Source organism: Lichenostomus cassidix, chromosome 28 (assembly GCF_008360975.1).
Source record: "Lichenostomus cassidix isolate B80296 chromosome 28, HeHo_3.0, whole genome shotgun sequence".
Taxonomy (NCBI): Eukaryota; Metazoa; Chordata; class Aves; order Passeriformes; family Meliphagidae; genus Lichenostomus; species Lichenostomus cassidix.
In genome coordinates this window covers 4,740,417-4,761,281 of record NC_139508.1, presented here as the reverse complement: position 1 = coordinate 4,761,281, position 20,865 = coordinate 4,740,417, and the positions used below count along the sequence as shown (strand labels likewise).

At 45.0% G+C, this 20,865-nt stretch overlaps 1 protein-coding gene across 2 annotated transcripts in view; it reads right to left on the bottom strand.

Annotated features, from left to right (window-relative positions):
• Positions 1-240: 240 nt before the first annotated feature.
• The window catches only part of AP3D1 (adaptor related protein complex 3 subunit delta 1), a 43,232-nt gene continuing 22,607 nt past the window's right edge, over positions 241-20,865 (bottom strand). The window contains exons 10-32 of one of the 2 annotated variants that reach the window (XM_085040820.1): positions 20,448-20,497; positions 20,000-20,048; positions 19,052-19,197; positions 18,178-18,326; positions 17,867-18,097; positions 16,202-16,433; positions 15,664-15,809; positions 15,397-15,538; positions 14,599-14,670; positions 13,813-13,888; positions 12,819-13,018; positions 12,097-12,170; positions 9,699-9,921; positions 8,452-8,505; positions 7,751-7,849; positions 6,833-6,982; positions 6,663-6,710; positions 6,161-6,350; positions 5,061-5,149; positions 3,988-4,073; positions 3,508-3,629; positions 2,707-2,786; positions 241-2,539 (exon numbers count right to left, since the gene is read on the bottom strand). In XM_085040820.1, the coding sequence (XP_084896946.1) occupies positions 2,444-2,539; positions 2,707-2,786; positions 3,508-3,629; positions 3,988-4,073; positions 5,061-5,149; positions 6,161-6,350; positions 6,663-6,710; positions 6,833-6,982; positions 7,751-7,849; positions 8,452-8,505; positions 9,699-9,921; positions 12,097-12,170; positions 12,819-13,018; positions 13,813-13,888; positions 14,599-14,670; positions 15,397-15,538; positions 15,664-15,809; positions 16,202-16,433; positions 17,867-18,097; positions 18,178-18,326; positions 19,052-19,197; positions 20,000-20,048; positions 20,448-20,497 (2,804 nt within the window). In that variant the 3' untranslated portion in view covers positions 241-2,443. Of the gene's footprint in view, positions 2,540-2,706; positions 2,787-3,507; positions 3,630-3,987; positions 4,074-5,060; positions 5,150-6,160; positions 6,351-6,662; positions 6,711-6,832; positions 6,983-7,750; positions 7,850-8,451; positions 8,515-9,698; positions 9,922-12,096; positions 12,171-12,818; positions 13,019-13,812; positions 13,889-14,598; positions 14,671-15,396; positions 15,539-15,663; positions 15,810-16,201; positions 16,434-17,866; positions 18,098-18,177; positions 18,327-19,051; positions 19,198-19,999; positions 20,049-20,447; positions 20,498-20,865 lie in introns of both variants that reach the window. The other variant, XM_085040819.1, reaches the window with a different exon arrangement.

Genomic DNA, 20,865 nt, shown 5'->3' with positions numbered 1-20,865 from the left:
AGATTTAACTGAGATAGTCTGAATTATTTTTTCCTGTAATTTCAGTCTTAGTGACAGCTGCTGTTGCAGAGCTGCCTTCCAAAGGGGTGGTGCTAGGAATTCCCTTCCTCCTTTTGGAAGGAGATTCCTCTTACCTCCACCGAGGATACATTGTTCAGCCCTGGGGTAAATCCATGCCCTGGTTTGGGCTCCACCCAAACTGGAAGGGTCTTACGAAACGACCATTTACAAGGCCAAAAATTTAACTTTGTTTTGAAAGTTTATTGGATCATCTTGACACAAAATCATTACAGCAGCTTGTGGTATGTTTTCTTTTTCTTTTTTTTTTTTCAGGGAATGTTGATAGCAAATAAATTTGTGAATGTAACACATCATACAGTTTCAAAATTCTAGAATCACTGCACAGGATTCTGTAAGAGACTCTACATGCTAAAGTGACAGTTTTCATCCATGAATTAAAAAAACCCAAACACTAATTGAGGAACATTATCCTTTAAGACAATTTTAATATGTTCAGTTTCTAATACACAACTGGCTAACCAAGGGAGGCTGACCAAAACCAAACCCTCCACGTCCTGGCAGCGCAGTGGGACACGGAGCTGGGCCTGGCAGGGAACCCAGAGCACCAGAGCAGAGCCTTTGCCAAAATACCTCCTGTGGGAAGAGTGTAAAGAGCACAAGACACGCGTAAAGTACAGGACATCACCCAAGGGATAAGATCAACACTATCCTGCTCCCTGCGTAGGGGTTTGGTGTTTTAGGAGTGGTGGTGGTGCTGGAGACGTGCAGACCCAGCCAGCTGCTCCCTGGGCAACTTTTTGGAGCAACCAACTGCTCTTGACCTGTGCCTCGAAGCAAAACCGTTCCACGGAGTTTTGCTCACTGGGTGTGGAACAGCAAGGAAAGAAATGGAGTGGAAGGAATAAAAAATAAGATGAAAGCAAGGGATGTTGGAGAAGGACATCAACTGAGCATCTCTGCAGCACATTGTAAATCCCTTTCCTGTCAGTGACTCCACAAGATTCCAATAGTGCAGAATGGGCTTCACTTCCCAGACTCTCCCTTCCCCCTAAAGCAACTGCTACAGTCCCAAATCTGCAGCTCCTCAGCCCCTCCCAATCTGCACTCTGGCAGGGAGAGCAGCTCCTCTCTTCTGCACCCTAGCAGAGAGGGGCTCCCAATCCATTCCTCTCTCCTGCATCCTGTCAGGGAGAGGGGATCCTCACTTCATCCTCCTTCCTGCACCTGGGGCAGAGGCTCCTCACCCCCTTCCCCTCCTGCACCCCAGAAGGAAGGGGGGCTCCCAATCCATCCCTCTCTCCTGCTCCCCGGCAGGGAGGGCTCTGCCACAGGCACCCAGGGGCACTTGTGCTGCCAAATCTGTCCCCACTGCTGCGAGGGCAGGGCCAGAGGACACTGAGGGGACACTGAAACAGAATGCCCCTGCTGGTTTCAGAGCACAGAGGGAGGACAGGGCTGTACCTGCACACGAGGGGCTGCATCCATGGATGTTTCTCTAACCTGGTAATGGTCAACCTCAGCTGGTGAGTGACAGGATAAAAAAGCAGGACCAGATCCCTTTGGATTTCCAGTTTCTTGCTACAGCTTAACTGTTCAGGAATGTGAAATTGAAGTGGACTCAAACACATCAGCAGAGACAGCTCAAAGGGGAGAGGTCTGACAGACTCCATGTGTGGGGCAGTCGAGGGGAGCACAGACCCAAACAGTAACACTTCCAGCCCATTTCACGCTTCCACGCTCGACTCTTCCAGCTGTCACTAAAAGAAGGTTAAGGCTCAAGGCAACTACTATAAACAGAAACTCAAACATCCCAGTTCTCACAGGGCTCCTTTGGATTAGCTCAAGGAGATGGAGGATGTTTATAAGCTGATCACAATAGATCTTGAGATAATAATAATAATAAATCATATATATATAAAAAAAAAACCAAAAAGAGGCCTTCTGGTCCAGCACCAGCCTCTGCTAGAAATATACATCAACTACAGCAGCCCTGAAGACATATTCCATGGCTAAGGATTAAGTCAACCTTCCCTGGCATAAGCACAAGCAACAAACTGTGCTACTGTTGATAAAGTCCTGCTCAGTCCCTGTCCCATGTAGATGAAGGTCATGGGATCATCATGAGCTGCTGAATAAATAGTGCCCGCCCCTCCCTCCCTCCTCCCCTCCCTCCTCCAGTCATGTCACCAGGATCTCTTTGGGCTAGAAAGGGTTAACACCACAGTTTGTAAAAAGTTCTGAAAATAAAAAGGTAACATACAGCCTTAAAATGTCTAAACTGCAACCAATGGTGGAGTTAACTGAAAGCACGTGCCCCAGGGTAGTACATGCGTACGAGGGAGAAACTTAACACTTGGGTCTGCTCGTCTTTACACGCTGGGTGTTTCTTGTCGTTGGAATATTTTATAAGGAATATTCATATTCAGCACTTGGACAATGTCTCTTTCATCTCGTCCAACAAGTTGCTAAGCAGGGTAGAATCATTACATTTCCCATCTATGGATACAGAGTTCTCTCCCTGGGAAAAGAAAAAAAAATAAAAAAGAAGGAAAGAAAAAAATCCATTAGTTCCTCTTCCAAGTGGGGATAATTTTATTCCCAGCCAAGCTCAGGGACTGGAAAGAGGCAGAGGAAGGCAGGGAAGGCTCCAAGTTTGGCTTCTCTTGGGGGTTACGATGCTCTCACCTTTTTTACCAGTAGGCAGACGTGATGGCCTTGGATAGAACGGCTGTACATGGATGCACACGAATCAACGCGTTCCACAACTGCAGAGAAAGAGCAATTCCATTTAATTCAATTCCATTTTAATTCAAGCCTTCCTTCCCATGGAGAGGAACCACTGCTCTGCCTGGCCTCAAGGAACAGAGGCTTCTACAGAGGGGAGGAGGAAGTCAGGGTTACGATGTTCCTGGCTCCTCCTGGCTTCTCTCTGGGACATTTCACAATAACGAGGTGAGTCATTTGTCTCCTAAGCCACAAATGTTCTGTGGCAAAAACACTGCTCAGAACGTAGATTTCTTCCCCAGAAATACTTCCAGTGAGGCAATGTCTAATGCAAACACCAGAGCATGATGAAACAGCCAGTTGTTTTGCTTCAGCCAGTGCTTGTGTTTTCATTAATAAACCCAAACCTGAGTAGCTGGGGCTCTCCCTCACCAAAACAAAAGCACTGGGGAAGGAGGCTGAAGCCCTGCAGATCAAACCCACCCTCCAGAGAACAGTTACAGCCTCAACTCCACACCAGCTGCTCCCATGATAGCTGTCACATGCCTCACTGGGCTGCAGGAATTCCACAGGGACACAAGGAGAGTTCATTTTGAAGAACAATGCATGCTTTGAGTGTTGCAAAACTGGAGAAAACTCCTCTTCCAAATTTATTTAATCTGGACATCACCTGCTCCTGTGATTGCTGGTGTGCTTGCCAAGCACAGCAGAGATTTTAGAATATGGAATTCTGCAGAAGGTTCTGCATCAAGGAAGACTCACCTGAAAAATGATGATGAAAACAGATCTTTGCCAGTAGATGTTGGAAAGAAATGCTAATTCCATCTACTTTAATAGAACTCATGTGCAGATCTCCAGACTCTAGGAGCTTGGCAAAAGCATCACTGCAGAACAGGAAGGAAAGTAAATGTTTTATTAGAAATGCAAGTGAACTCTGGCCCATCAGCCCCATGCAAACCTGGAAACATGTCAGGATGGAGACATTTAAGTACTAACCAGCTCTAGGAAAATGGGTTTACAGCAAATATGGAAACCATGCTCCAGACTCTACTGGAGCAGCCTGTGCCCCCAACCAGAGCTGTCTCTGCCAGCCCACAGGGCAGAGAGCTCCCTCTGCAGAGCCACTTGAAAAAGTCACTGGACACATTTGAACAGTCCCACCACACAGAGACATTGAGCTCTGGTGCCCAAGCCCCCAGGAACAGGCAGAGCTCAGCCTGCCAGGGGCAGCACAGCACTCACCTGTAGCAAGGCGTTGTGATCAAGTATGAAGCGCAGCTGAAGTGCAATTTGAAATCTAGTTTTTCATGGGTTGAACCTTCATCATTCTGCAAGAGGGCAAAGGAAAGGCAATGAGTGGGAGCCCTGAGGCAGCAAGAGGAAGCACCACCCCCACCCACCTCACAGGCACCAACGAGGAACTTAGGGTTCAGTTCCCTCTGAAACAGCCTGGCTGGGCCTGAAAGATGAGTCTGAGAACCATCCCACTACAACCTCAGCCCACTCAAAGACCTGGGCAGCTGGGTTGATAAATGCACCTAGAACTGGTGAGGGACACAACAGGCTGCAGTTCTGCCTGCACTCTGCTGAAATAAACTGAGCAGACTGAGTTTAAACTAACACTTGGAGATGTGGTTTTAAAGTTCATTATTTCCTGAGCAAAATAATAAATTAATAGTTCCCAGATTCTTAGGTACTAAAATAGGACTAGCATGCTATTTTTAAGAAACTCTTAAAATAGAGATAATGGCTGAGTCAGGAGTAGCCACAACTGTCTCTATTAATTTCCTTCGAGGTGTTCACGCAGCTCTTTCATTAATAACTGTACTGAAATAACATCAGAAGCCCACACAGTCTTATCCAGCTCAATACTTATTAAACAATGCCTTCCGCTGACCTCACTCTTGGTCTGGGTTTCCACCCTTATTAACTGTATCTAATTCTTATTATTTTCCAGCCTTGTACCAGGCTGCAGTGTCCAACTGATCCCTGCATTACTGAGATCAGAAGGAGCAGACCCTGGTTCCACCTCTCCCCCTCCCAGCAGATGAGTGTGATTTTCTAGGTGACAATGTGGCACGTGTTCCAGGCTGCCTGCTCACACACTGCCAGCAATGACAATCTAGGATGTGCTTATGCACGACTGGGGGCACTCTTTGCACAAGATGTCATGTGAAAATGTTCCTCACAGAATGGGCTGCTGCAGCAGGGATGAAATGATGCCTAAAAAAAGCTTGAGAGCAGAGCTTCCCACCCAAGCCCAGCTCCCTGATGCAGTTCCAAAGGAAGCAGAGGCAGTTGAGAGCTGCACTTACTTTGACTATAAAGGACAGTGTTCCTTTTAACTTCTGAGCCATAACAATACTCTGAAGTGTAAACACAAACTGGGCTTCATTAGAGATTCCTAGTGTGAAGAGAGGAGAGGGAAAAGTCAGGTCAGAACATGGTTTCCAGATCTAAGTAATGGTTAGAGCAAACTGACTTATGTGCAGACTATTTTTGAACCAAGTTTGAAATTCTCTGTGAGTTGGAAGAGTTCTACACACAATTCCTGTGGTGAGTCAACAGCATTACAGCACTTGGGTCTCTCAGAAGCAGCAGTGGGAGCTGGCATTTGGTAGAGGTTATTGAGCAAGTGGCTGGGCAAAGTGTCACAGTGTCACATATTTGAGCTATTTGCATAAATGAAAATTATATCTAAATATTTCAGAGTAGCTTTCAGAGCTAATTTGAATCCTAATGTCTATGTTTTCCTTGCCAAGAACTCCCTTATACAGAACTAAAACCAAATAAAATACCCTACTGCTTTTCATGGGGCATTGAAATGCACCCTGAGGCCACTCCAGCCCTCTGTGAGCTGTTTCAGGATTCAAGCGAACTCTTTGGTGAAGGAAGTGAAATTCAGAGGAGTTCAGTGATTTGACTGTACCACTGTGCTCTGTAAAAAGCTATTATCTTTCACTGTGCCTGGTACTTCTGGAGGGCTCCTCTCCTTACACATCACAGTCACTGCCTCTGCCACTCAAACACTGGGACAAAAGCTCCAGAATAAATCCAGGGTAGATTCTAATGCTCCACAAACCTAGCACCTTGTTTCATTTTAAATCTCATAGCAAATTCCTGATGAATTTTGGATTCCTGCAGTCAAAGGTGTGCCAGCCTGCAGGCACCTGGAAAAGGAACTCAGACATTTGGACTCCCAGCCCTACATTAAGGCTTTGCACTTGCTGTACAGAACCACCTGCGTTACAGCCAGACTGGGAGTTCCTCTCCAGGGAGCTGTGGGAAAGCCCAGGAACACCCAGGCAGAGCCGTGTTTTTCTGGAAAACAGCAAGAAGTTCAGGCAGCTCTTCCCACAGGAGGGCAGTGCAGGGCCAGGCACACTCCAAGAGCCCTGTGCAAAGCTGTGCATACCAGGGGGGAGCTGGAAGGGCACAGGGATCCCATCGTGTACTGATGATCCTTCTGGTCGGAGCATTTTAGTGTTGAGAGAGTCCAGGACATTCAGTTCCATGCTCTTAAGGAAGCTAGTGCTTTTGTTCTCAAAGATAACAGAGACAGTAACTTGGCTGTCATTCTGGAGGTTTCCTTGAATATCATAGGTCTGCAAATGAAGAGAAAAATATCACAGCAAAGAGTCAGAAACTTCAAGGAACAGAAATAAATCAAGGTTCAAAAAGGAGGTAGTTTGGGATAGCTAGGGGATAATGAAAACACACTGGTGATCAGCTGAGGATTGGGAAAATACCAACTTAGAAATTAAAGTGGGACACCCAAAGGAAAGGGAATGGAGCTGGATTATAGTTCTGCCTCCTGGGATTTAAACAGTTCTTCAGTTATGTGATGGCTACATGAAGTCACTGCCCCATCCCCAAGGTATTCCCTCTCTTCTTGGGAACACAAAGACAAAGCTCACCATTTTAATGTATGGGTTTTCAGCAAGAAGGCGGTAACTGGACATGGGCTGAAAAACAAGAGAGAAATCACAGTCACACTTGAACTAATTCCTCTGAAAAGGGCTGTCACTGTCCTCCCTCCCAGCCAGCTGAGCTCTGCCTTGCCCCAGGCCTGGGCACAGCTACTCACTGGTAGTGGCTCATCATCTAGTGTTCCATTCTGCACTGACTCTGGGGGCTCCTCCTCGCTGTGATGACTCTTCTTTTTGGATTTCTTCTTATCCTTTGATTTCTCTTCTTTCTCTTTCTTGTGCTTTTTCTTCTTATGCTTGGAGGATTTCTATCAAGAACAACAAGAAACTACAACAAACCCTTAAAGAAACCCTCGATTTCCAGCCAGGACCCCTCTACCACACTTCCAACTCCAGTCTCTCGCTCTCTGCACTTTCTGGACTGAGCAGTTTCCCTTTACTGCAGAACCCAAAACAGAGCTCCCACTCCTTAAATCCCTTAAGTAATTCCATGAGGAGTCCCAGTACACCCTGCTCCCCCCACCCAGCTGCCAATACCTTATCCCAAAGCAGCCTGGGAGCAGCACAACACTCAATCTCTCCAACTGTTTGGAAGCTCAGCTTTAACTAGGACCTGTCCCTGGGCTCAGGGAACAGCCAAACTTCTCCCTATGAGGTGTTCAGAGCTCCTTAAGGATGCAACATCTGCAGGTGGTCACTACACTGAGCAGATGTTGTTGGTAGTTCCTGTGTGATGCTTTTTAAGGAATTTGAGAGAGCAGGAGAATATGGCTGACAGCAACTTCATAGAACCAGAGAATTGCGAAGGCTGAAAAATTTCTTTAAGATCATCATCAGGTCCAACTATCAGCCCATCACCACCACATCTAACACCAAACCATGTCATCAAAGGCCACATCCACAGGTTTTCTGAACACTTCCAGGGACAGTGACTCCACCACTGCCCTGGGCAGCCTTATCCAATGCCTAATGATCCTTTCCATTAACCACCCCCCCCCAAAAAAAAACCTCTCCTAATATCTCATCTAAACCTGGGTGGAACTTAAGGCAAATTCCTGTTAACTTCAACCACTTACTTTTCCTTCATCTTCCTCCTCCTCATCTTGCTCTTCCCTTTCTTCTTTTTTTACCTCTTGAGGTTCAGCCACGACAGCAGTGCCCACTGCAGGCTCGCTCTGAGGAGATGAGCAGAAGGATTTTGGGAAGCAGCTGGAACAACCCAACCCCACACCAAAAGAAACTCGACAGTGACAACTCCTCACAACAAGAAATGACGTTAGGCTAACATGGTATCAAGGCTTTCATTTTATGCCTCTGAAACCCAGCAAATATGATCACCTGAGGACACAATTCAGAAGATTTCCTCCAAGGAATCCATCCCCTTGTATTCCTCGTCTCTTCCTCCAGAATCTCCCATCAAAATTCATGAGAATTTTTCTTTCACACTCTGTCTCTCATGTCTATTAATGTTGCTAGAGTCTAGCTCATACTGGGAAATAAAACCATACAACTGTATAACATTATACCCATCAATAACAAAATCAACCAAGCCTGGAGTTGCATCTGTATTTCTATTCCTTGATCTGCACAGAATGAGCCTGATGTCTCCCATTACAGTTTCTGTGAACTGGGAGCACAATATCCCTGCTGCCCAGCAGGAAGTTGAGGAGATGAAGCTGCTGTTCCCCTCTGTGCTGCAGCATGACACAGCACTCCTGCACAGCTCACAGGCAATAAATAACCAGAGAAGTTTCCTCTGATGGGGGAAGATTCCTACCTGTGGCTGAGACGTGGGAGCAGCTGGTGGAGCAGTGGAGAGCCAGAAATCCAAGTCTTCCCCCTGAATTTCAGAAGAAAAAAAACCAATTATCATTGTTTCTGTATAATTCTTAAAAATCAAATAACAGCAGCAACAAAAGAAAACAAAAGCAAAAAGATCACAGGGCTGGAATATCTGTCCTATGGGGGAAGGCTAGGAGAGCTGGGGGTGTTCATTTGGAGAAGAGAAGGGTCTAGGGAGACCTCAGAGCCCCTGCCAGGGCCTAAAGGAGCTCCAGCAGAGCTGGAGAGGGACTGGGGATAAGGGATGGAGGGACAGGACACAGGGAATGGCTTCCCACTGCCAGAGGGCAGGGAGAGATGGGATATTGGGAAGGAATCCTTCCCTGTGAGGTTGGTGAAGTCCTGGCACAGGGTGCCCACAGCAGCTGTGGCTGCCCTTGGATCCCTGGAAGTGTCCAAGGTCAGGCTGGATGGGGTTTGGAGCAACCTGGGATGGTGGAAGGTGTCCCTGCCCAGGACAGGGGTGGCACTAGATGGGCTTTAAGGTTCCTTTGAAACCAAATCAGTCTGGGATTCTGTGACTCTACAACAGTTAAATCAAAATCTTAAGTTCCTATGGAAATGCAGCATTACAGAATGCTCCTCATGCACAGATGCAGGGATACATTGATGAGCAAACAATCAAGAAGCTGCACTTCAGTCTTTGAGCACTTCCAAAGCTGGGTCCAGCTGATAGCAGCTTCCCAGCACCCCCACAGGGTATCCCAGGCGTTCCAAGGGCTGCAGTGCAGAAGGAAAGGGCAGCTCTGCAGGGCAGTTAACAAGCAGGATATTTCCAGTAACTGACAACTACTGTCAGGTTTTACAGCTGAAAGGTTCTAAATTACGTGGGAGAGAGCATGCAGAACAAATGACACTCACAACATGAGTTCCAGATATTTTGCTAAGGAGTTCCCCACTTGGAGAACAGACAAAATATCAGCAAACACAGCTTCCACGTGAGCTCTGGCAGATCTGCTGTGTAGGCTGCAGTGAACTGAATTCTGCTAACTTAAGAGGCTAAGTAAATGTTATTTTTATTAGCAGAAATCTTTAAATACCTGCTGCTACAGTAGTAAAATTTAAGGATATAAAGGTTGAAGGCGTTCAGGTGTTTGAATTATCAAATGTGACTGTTACTAAGCAACAAACTGAACTCAGCAATAAATATTAGCAGTAGCTAAAATAATGCAAGTCTTGGAGAATTACCTTTTTTTCTTCTTCCTCCTCCTCCTCCTCCTCTACCACCTTTTTCTCTTTCTCCTTCTTCTTTCCTTTATCTCTCTCTTTTTCTTTATGTTTCTTTTCCTTCTTTTTGGGTTTCTTGCTCTTCTTCTCTACTAAGGGAACTTCTGAGTCTGGTGACTTCAGGGTCTCAACATTCCTGTGTCTCTGCACTGGCAGCTTCTCACTGTCTGCTAAGGGTCTTGAAAAGAAAGAGCCCATTACCAGCTGCAAAGAGCCTCCCTCAGCCAGATGAGCTGTCCAAGACAAGGTGTGCTTTGTTTTTAGGGAGCTGGACCCCCAAATCTGAAATCAGCATATATTTCTGTACCTGGAGTTTATGTATGCAACTGCAGATATTGCCCTTGTGGGTTAGGAGTCAGAGGAAACAACTGGAAGGTGACTGAGAGCCAAGGTCTTGCTGTTTAACTCTTGGAGGTGCCAGCTAGAGGCTTGCAGGCTGAGTAACCCACAGAAGAACAGCTCCATGGAGTGTTACACCGCGTTTCCATGGAATCCCTCTCCAAGGAAAAGCAAGGATGTGGAACAGCATTTCCAGCAGAGTGGAAATTTGAGCAATGGAATGCCAGCATGGCTCCAACAGCCCTTGAAGGGTGTGGGGCTGGTTGTTCTCCATGAATAGATCACTTCAACTGGGAATTATTCTGAATAATTTTTATTCTGGAAGTTTGCACTATGAATTTCTACTCCACTATCACATTTTAGAAGTTAAATGTAACTTCACCCACCTGTTTCCAAAAAAGCTCTAACAGCAGTTCATATTTACCCCGTATCCCTAATCTACTACTTGGGAGAAAATGACCACCAAAATTTCTTTCATTCTTCTTCGCTTTTATTTAATGTTAATTTTCATGTTTGCACAGCAAACACCAGTTCAGGAAATTTTCTAATGGCCTCAATTGCCTCAAATTCTTTTGCTTATACTGCATTCAGAACCAGACCCAATTCATTTTTCACTTTCAGACACTAAGGGAAGATTGAACAGCAAACACGCCTCATTTTTCACTATTTTAGATACACCTGCACAGGAACAGCATTGGTGCTGAAAGCCAGTGACAAAACAGACTCACACAAACATGAGGGACACTGATTTCAACAGTTCCACCACCCTTCAAGGACTTACACTGTCCAAAATCAACCAACCTGACAAAGGTCAACACTTAGGAGATATTCTTACCTGGAAGGCTTCCCTGAAACCAGACTGCGTGTGAGCGTGACAGACAGAGCAGTGCAAGCACAGAAAGAAAGAGAGAGGACACAGACATGAGAAACCATGACAGGAGAGCACAGCACTCATGGCAAAAGGGAGGGAATGGATGGGAATGGATGAACAGTCAACAGTCCTAGATGCCTCCTGGAGCACAGCACCCAAGGTCTGCTCTGCTGGGTGTGCCTAACACTGGCGAGGCTTATCATGCAAATACAGGGGCTACAGTCAGAAAGTGATTTCCTTTTATACATTTGTCCCTGCAGACTTTGACTGGCTCATGAAAAAAGGAAGTTTTTCAGAAACTGTTTTTTTTAACTTTTTAAAAATGCTACACCTTTTTGCAAGGTACTGAGGGGCCAAAGTCCTCCCAATTGGGAACTGTAAAGAAAGGCACAGACTCTCAAGAATCAGAGGAAGGGTGAGAACCTACACACCCCCATGGGCTTGCACAGTCTGACAAACTTTACAGGAGGCATCTCTGGACCATAAATCAGTGATTATTTTTAGCATGGTGATTTTATAAAACAGCAACTGAAAAGAAAAATCAAACCAATTTCCATGTGCAATACCAAACAGCCCAGTGCTCATAGTCGTGTGGATGCAGCCCCAGCAGCTGGGTGGGGACCAGCCTGGTCACAGCTGTGACATGCAGCTCACTCAGTCACATCAGAACAACACTTTACAACAGTGGGACCACACTGAAGGGCATAATGGGGTGGGACAACCTGGGTGTTACTGGTCAGTGATCACAACACAGCCTTGCCATGGACACAGAGGTTCTGAGAGGGACAGATGGACACAGGTCACACTCAGTGCCAACACAGGTCACATCAGAGAGACAGTGGGACATCCAAACCTTAGAGTAACTCACACCTGATCCAGTGACACTGCCTGTGCTTCCAGACTCCCCTCAGACTCACTAAATTACTCTCCTGCCCCTCCCAAACCTCTCCCATACTCAGGAGTTGAGATTTTATCATCCATGCTGCACTGGGAGCCCAAGCTGGTTTATCACCTGAGGTTTCATCCAAGCCATGGGGAGAGACTTCAGCCTTTCCCCTCGTGGCCTGTAGTGCCTTTGCCTTTACTGCTCTCAAGCATTCCCATTAGCAATTCAGTGAATTCACACACAAAGCCACCACTTACTTATCCAGATCTATATCAAGTGCCTTATAGGGATCATTGGGATCTTTGTCATCTTCATCACTGGGCAAAGCATTCTGCAGGAGAGAGAGAGAAACATCCACTGAGGAAGCAAACCACTGGCAATTTCCAAACTCAATCTTACCATCACCCAAATTAAATTTTTTTGAGCCTCTGAACCCTAGACCAAGCTGCAGCCAGGCACAGTAAGTTATAGGAACAATGCACTTCAATGCAGCATCCAGTTACAAGATTAATTTAGAACAGAAACCCCTTCTTCATAAACTGTAGGATTTGAATTGCTGCTGTTCGGTTTTGATTAAAGGAAATTTTAGAAACAAATACAGATGACATCATTAGCATCTGCAATTAATTATCAGCTGCAAAGCTGCTGACTAGACAGCAAGTTACTGTCAAAGTGAAGCAGCAGAGCATAATAAATGCTATTTGGACAACATTACTTTTAGAGCACAGATGCACATTGTTTTGTTGGTTTTGACTTTTTTAATAGCTTCAGTGGAAATTTGTCTTTTTGTGCAAAAAAGGACAGTAATTTGACCCCCTGCAAAGCACAGCCTGGGATCATCTCAGTCACTTCTGAAGCAGTTCTGCAAGAAACCAGAGCGCTAGAAGTGCCACACTACAGACTGGCTGCAGCTGTTGGGGGCAAAATCTCTCAAGAGCTGCACACAGATAAATCCCAGACCCCAATCATAGGAACTGACCTCTGGCATTTCCTCTGTGATGATGTCGACGTGGTGAGCTGGAGCAATGTCCTCCTCGCTCTCTGTGTGCAGCGAGTTGTGGCGATGGTGTTTCCCTCTCTTCTCCTTTTTCTGTTTTTTCTTTTTCTTGTCTTTCTCCAGTTTCTGTTTATGCCTTCGCTCTTCTTCCAGTTTCACATACTGGTCTGACATGGGCATTCCTGTGGGGGAAGCCAAGCTGCTCTCAGGTACAGAGCACATGGACTGAGCACTGAAACACGATGTCAGGAGTGAGCCCTGCTCCCAGAGCCAGCCAGATCTGCACCTCCCTGTGCTTCCACATCACCTCACACACAGGCCCCCAGGCCCCAGCTTTGCTGTCCACTCCACCTCTCCAGAAACAGGACACAGCTCAATCCTGCTCCCTGATTCTTGGCTGCATTAACAGTATTACAAAGAGCATTCAAATACTGAGACTTTAAGCAGAATTGGTAACATTGCTGCTGTACTAATACCGACAACTTTCCACACTTTTGGGAAAAGCCTTAAATATTTGCACTTAGAACTCACCCTTCGCAATGCAAAGCACTTTATCAACAGCTTTTCAGTGCTGTATCCAACCACTCCTTAGATACACAACTACCTTTCGATAATTGAAACAAGGTATTCAAATAGTATCTTTACCATTAGATTCTATTTAATGTCTCCTGATGACCTCCATCAGACCTTTAAGGTATTTTAAAGGCGACTTTTTCCATACAGAACAGTGCTTACTTTACAAGTTACAGACTCGGCTGTACAATATTCCTAATCACAGAATTTCTAATATTATCTTGAAAGGAACTCAGATTGCAAAGTACTATTTTCAAGTGTAAATTAAGGAGATATATTTAAGACTCTAATGAAAGTGTGTTACTTGCCCTTCAAAACCTCAGGAGGAATTCTTAAGAAGGAATTATGACTTTTGCTTAACTGAATCTCTTTAATTAAAATTTTAAAGATTAGCTGTGCTTACCTGGAACTTTTAATGGGACAGAAAGGTCAATCTGGACCACAGGAATATGTTCCACCCCTGGAGTGTCTTGGTATCGCTGAGAAAATAAAGATTTGTTACATTCTGAGCCCTGCCAGCACAAATTTCTGTGGATAGACACATTACAAAACATCAAGCAGCTCAATCCCTTAAGTGAACATTTTAAAGGATAGGAATGAAGCAGCTTGTTACTGATCCTGTGAAGTGGCAGAGTGTGTTTTAAAGCCAGTTTATAACTATTACAAAAGACCCTACTCTTAGCTACAGTTTTTTAACCCCACTACGGCCCTGAAGAATTACTGCAACTCTCTGAAGAATTTTTGGTTTGTTTTATTGCTAATAACTTGCCACTTTAGAAGATAAACGCTGACATTTGAGTTGAGGAAAATGCAGCAGTCCTTAGGATATACAGGGAATAAAGCAAGTTCTTGCCCTGAAAAAGGTGTTCAGAGACCACAACAACTTTCTGATGCACAAAACCCCAGTGTGTGTTCAAGGGTCACCCTCTGCAGGGCTCTGAGGGAGTGCCTGGGGATGTGAACACTGCCATCACCCAGGGCTGGGACAAACTGCAGCCACCCACAGAGCACTGGCTGCACTGGGGTTATCAGGTCACTTGGAGTTTTAAGAACAGTTGTAGACAGCCACTCCAGTCCAGAAGTGCAGGGGGAATATCAGAATGTCCCAGAGGAAGCTGCAGGTCTGACATTCAGGGAGCCTTCACACAGTGACAGGAAAGGCCAATGAATTATTGCAATTCAGACTCACCTTCTGAGGGGAAGGAGAGCTTTTAATATAAAATGGGTTGTTTGCTTGCTCTTGTTTCCGGGCTTCTCGACGCTAAAAGCAAAAGAGGATTTGCAGTTACAAGGTTTGTTTGTAGGCAAAGCATTAAAAGGTACCAAAATGCAAAACACCATCTCTCTGAATTTTTGGAACTATACATAACTACTGTGAAAAGACTAGAGCAAAGCAGCTTGTGTGGGATAAAGCAGCTCTGAGTTAGCAGACATACTAGGACAGAACTGCAAGTACCATTACTAATTCCCAGCCCTGGAAGTGTCCAAGGCCAGGTTGGACAGGGCTTGGAGCACCCTGGGACAGTGGAAGGTGTCTCTGCCCATGGCAGGAGGTGGAATGAGATGGACTTTAAGGTCCCTTCCAACCCAAACTATTCTTTATGATACTACAACTAATACTCCTTAGAACACCCTTCTTTGCTTTTTAATTACAGACTAGAGATAGTAACATCCCAGAGATCACATTTTGATGGCAGTTGGAATGTTTCTGCTTTCATTTCTGCAAGAAGAAGTGAAGATTCTTATAACAATGAGTTCTCTCTGTGAGACCAAAAAGGTCAGAGGCAGGAGAGGTAAGATCATTGCTGAGAACAGTCATGTTACAGCCATTCATAGAAGCTGAAGTCCAGAAGCATCAGCTCACATCAACAATCAGCTTTCCTGAGCTGTGGAGAGAACAGCTCCCTGCCTACATGGAGAATCTACAACAGCCCCAACTGCTTTACTACTGAATTATGTACAGAAAATCATTTTAATATTCACTCACTCTGGCCAGCTCCTCCTCATCTATTTCTGGCTGTCTGTGCCTGGAATGCCTTTGTTCCTCCTCATGAAATATTGTTTTGGGCTTTTCATCTTCAGACTCGCTGTCTGATGGAGGTTCATTGATCCAGGCATCAAGGTCCAGGCTGGAAGAAGTGCAACAAACAAACAGCTTGACTCACTACCCCTGAGTATTTCAGTGTCTCATGATATATTTTGCTTTATTATTTAAAAGCTTAAATAAGGGTTAGGGAAAGAGAAGGAACCTTACCCCTCTGGAACAGGGACTTTCTTCTGTGCTTTAGGAGCCACAGGGTTCAGCTCACCAGCAAAGAGGGCTATCACTTCCTCAGCTACAGGAACTTCCTTTACTTGTAGCTTCTGAATGTATTTTATTAGCTGCAAGATGCAAGAAGCCTAAAAACAAATGCAGAAGTAATTTTAGAGTAATATTTAACAAGCTGAACCAAACAAATCAGCTGAAGTCAGCAGATAAGTGTTTTACTCTATTAAGGGAATTAAGAGAAGCAGCATAAACTGCAGCTTTGGAGTAAATGTAAAAAGTCCGTATCAAGCCTTTCTTTTAGCTGGATCCTTTTCGTGTCCTTATGTGCCTGAATAATTTTAAAATTCAATTGTTTTGAGTGAAGTTCTTGCTGGCAGCCTTCAGAGATGGCATCAAACTGCAGTAAGAATTGGGTTTTGTCACTGATAACAGCTTACAGAAAACTCTGTGCGTGGTCACAGAGAACCAGAGACCTGTTCCAAAGCTTCCCATGATAAATCCCAGTGTCATTTTGTTCTCTTACCCTCTCCTGCACCTCCAGATCTGCACTCTGTACAAACTGAGGCAGGCGCTCAATCATCAGCTGTGTAATTTCCTGAGCTGCTTCCTTTTCCCCAGACTGCTCCTTCTGCTGCAGGATGGATGCATAGAGCTTCACCATGTTCTGCACGTAAACAGCCTGGATGTGGCCTGGCAGGGTTGTAACTTTAGGCCTCAGCATTGCTTCTAGGGTTTGGTTTGCTTCCTCGAGGTGTCTGTAAGGACAGAGTGCACAGATGAAAGACAGCAAAAATAAAATCCAGCAGGCAGTGCTTAACGCACAAAGCAATACAGATCAATCTCATGCTCTTACTCCAAATTATCTGCTCACAACTAAATGGAAGATGCACAAAAAAGTTACTGGACTATTACAAACGGAAAGCTAAAGTACTAAGTAAAAATGTAACCAAACGGAAAAAACAGAGTATGTTCTCTGACTTCTTCATCTGCAGTTTTCCTTGTACAACTTTTTTAATAACATGAAGATCTGAGCTGTACCAGCATTCCCTACATATCACATTTACATTGTGAATTTAAACTGGAGCCTGTGTTCAGAGTGGCCATTACAAAAAGAGACCCCAAACCAGCTGATAGGAGGAGACTACATTATCACGCCTGTCCTGTCCAACCTACCAGAGTAAAAGCTGGGTAACAGCTGTATCTGCACAACCAAGAGAAAAACATCTGTTTAAAAACCTTGTTGGTACAAGAACATTGAAAATTCTGCTACTGTGGGTACCAAGTAACTTCGAGCAAAAAAGACAACAACATCTAACTCCCAGAAAGACAAAACTCTGAAAAAACCTTTCAACAAGGGCAAACCAAAGAGGAGAGAAAGACCCAATTCAGACGTGGTAATTAGACAGGTTCCCTATGATATAAATGGCAGTAGACCCTTGATGATTAAGGAGTTCCTTCAATGTCTTAAGATCTATCAGCTTGTACCTACAGTATCAGAAGGATCCAAAGCTATTGGAGAGTGTCCAAAAGAGGAGCACCTGGGGAAGGGTCTGAGGAGTGGCTGAGGGCACTTGGCTTGTTCAGCTGGAGCAGAGGAGACTGAGGGGAGACTCCTCGGGGGCTGCAGCTCCTCCCGAGGGGAGCCAGAGGGGCAGGGGCTGAGCTGTGCTCTGGGACAGGGACAGGAGCCCAGGGAATGGCTGGAGCTGGGTCAGGGTTGGGATGATCTCAGGGAAAGGTTCTTCCCAGAGGCTGCTGGGGCACTGCCCAGGCTCCCCAGGGAATGGTCCCTGCCCCAAGGCTGCCAGAGCTCCAGGGGCATTTGGACAATGGTGCCAGGGATGCCCAGGGTGGGATTGTTGGGGTGTCTGTGCAGGGCCAGGGTTTGAACTTGATGATCCCTGTGGGTTCCTTCTGACTCAGGATATTCCAGATTCTGTGATTCACTATTGTGGCTTCCTGCATGAGCAGGCAAGGCCAGAGAGACAGAAAGAATGACCAGACAGTTAAAAATGTCTTGGGGTAGAAAGAGCTGAGGAGTCAACAGCATGAGGGAGCAAAAGAAAAACAATTGCTTTGGCGGCATTAAGATACATACTCTGAACCACCCTTCTCTCAAAACCACATTTCAGTGACCAAAATCTTTGCCCAGAAGCTGCCACTAAGCACACCAGCTGTCTGCACTTACTCAGAGAACTCCCCACAGATCCAGGCAGCAGCATAGAGCACCTCGCAGATGCCGTTCCTCTGGGTGTTGCTGGCGATGAGGTGAGCATTGTCCAGCAGCATGGCCATCTGGGACACTGCAAACTTCCTGATGGCCTTCACCCTGATGGCCACATCCAACATCTGGGCTGCAATCAGGTGCCCATGCCTCGTGCCTTCCAGCCGGGTCAGCTCCACCAGGATGCTTATGTACCTGTGGAAAGGGATGGATGTGTCAGTGGACAGGGCATTACCTCTGTGATGGGCTCAAAGCTGGCAGCTGAAAGCACTGACCATTCAAAGTTTGTGATATACTGGTAATTGGACTGGCTGCAGATGTCTATGATTTTGGTCAGCAGCTCATCCCGGTACGTCGTCCCTTCGGCTTTATCCACATGAATCATCAGTTTCTTCACAATCTCCATCAAGTTCTTCTTGGATACCTGGTAAAGAAGTGGTGAAGGGTTCAACCACTTTCCTATACCACCAAGTCCTTCCAAATCCAGTAATGCAGCTGCTGGCTCTTTGCTGGACCCATGTCATGTGTTCACAAGAAACCAGACCCATCTCTATAAGGCTCCAGCTTTGGCCACAATCCCAAAACCTGTTTATTACTATTCCATGCTTTTGTTTAAAAAGAGCCAGCGTAACTATATAGGGTGTTTAAGGAAAGACTGGATGTGGCACTTAGTGCCATGGCTTGGTTGACAAGTGGTGCTAGATCATAGGTTGGATTTGATGATCTCAAAGGTTTTTCTCCAAACCAGTTAATTCTGTGAAGACCTTGCTGTGGGAGAACTGAGGATCAGAATTACTATCAGCAATACAGAAATCCAAGAGACAATTAATCTTCTAATGCCAGAGTGGAAAGTTTAAACATTTTTGCTTATAAAGGAAACAAATTTAGAAGTCATTAACTTCCAATGGAATTATAGCATTTCAAAATGGGTGATTTCCAACAGGGCCTGAAGTGAGAAATTCCATCCAGTCTGAATGAGAATTTTTAAAGCCCTTGTGCTGAGCCAGACATCATAAGTGCCAGAAAAGACATGGGAGCTGTTATCACAAGTCTGCTGTGGAGAGGGCAGAGAAAATTGCATGTTTTTCTTAAAGATCACCTTCCGAAAGGGTCATGGGGGCTGGAGAGGAAATAAATGTAGGAACATACCATGCCATAGAGGAGATCTAAAGCTCTGAGTCGGATGGACTCATCTTTGTCATCCAAGCATTGGAGAATGAGATCCTTGTGAGACTGAACAGACTTAGGGTGTGTTTTCAGGATTTTGGACATAGCTAACAGTCCCAGGTACTTCACTGTGAAAGACAAAATAAAACTTCTTTCCAAATATAGAAACACTGTTTTGTGCTGAGCATGAAATCAAAGCTGGTTTCAGTAGAATCACTTTGTATTTAAACACTTGAATAAAAATCTGTGATGAAGAAAAGCATTTTTTAAATAGTGCATTACAGACCATAGTCTTTCATTTCATAATTACATGGACAGACATTTAATTACATATATAACCCTCATCAGGGTCTTCCTGCACCTCAAGTTTTATCATTGATTCAAAAATGTGTATTTAATAAACAGAAATGCTGGGTTTTGAGAACAGGCATCCTGAGGTGAACACAGCTTTAAAAGCACTGCGGATTGGTGTGTAACAGTCCTGTTCTTAAGGGGAACAATTCACATGGCAGGAAAAAGAGCTGCACTAAAAAAAAATTTCCCAGTATTCTTTGGAGTCACTAAAATAAGTCAACACTCTTGCATTTTACTATTATGCTCACTCTGCTGAAAATAGCCCTCACTGCTTTCCAAGGAGCCAGTCTATAAAATGGGAAATCCCAGAGCATGGAAAGAATTGTTTTAGATTTACAAGACCACTAACAGCAGTAATAATTGCTCTCATTTGTTTTAAAAAATATTATTATAAAGAAGTGCTTACCATCACAAATTATTTCCATATTAACCCCCCCCCCCAATTGTTTACAGCATACCAGGCACTACAACCCTGAGCAAGCTCTTTGTAGGGACAACTCATTGCTCTGAGGCTGCTGCAGCATCTCCCCAGTGCTTGGGGGCCAAGAGCTTCATGAAGACAAGCACCATACTTACAGTTCTGGTCTGAATCTTCTATCAATATCCTCAACTTCTGAACACAAAGCTGGAAAAAAAGACCACACCATGTTTATTACTTGTCTTAATTAAAGTAAATCTTCATGAAGTTTACTCAACACACAAGAAAGCATCTGACCAAGACCCAAGGTCTCCAAGTGAGAGGGTTTTGCACTAAGAGATTTCCAAACAAAAGGAACCTCTGTATGACTGTATTAATAACAGGAGATGAATAAAGAGTTGGGAAAACTCTCAAACCCTGCATTTTAGAGTGAAATAAGTAAGAAAATTTATATAGGAAATGCATCAGTCTGTAGGATTGCACACTGAGAGCACTTCAGGGAGCTACTGCTGTAACTTCTGGCAGAGGAACACAATCCCATTCCCCCTGGCCCTTGGCATCCCACAGCAGAGCAGAACCAAGAACCCCCCAAGCCCAGGGTCACACCTGGATGCTGGCGCTGTGGTTGGGCATCCCCGAGGACAGAGAGATCAAAACTGCAACACAGAAGCACAAATTCCAGTCAGTATTTCTGTGCTGAGAGTGACTGCAACAACACAACACCTGACAGTCCACACCAAGCTCAGCTCTCAGGGAAAGGTTATTTTTCCTGCCAGATTATTGTTTGTCTGTTTGCTTGGGCTTTTGGGGGTGTGGAGGGAGGAGAGAAGGCTGTGACATGAACTATGGTTTCATATACCTTAACAGTAATAATAAGAGGGCAGGAAAAAAGAAGTGTAAAGGTAGAAACTGCTGGAACAGCCAGGTCAAAGCTGTTCTTCTTTGCTCTCACTAAGGTTTATTTCACTGACATCACGTAGCAGTCAAGGTTGCAAAAATGTCAGCAGCTACTGTACAGCTGAAT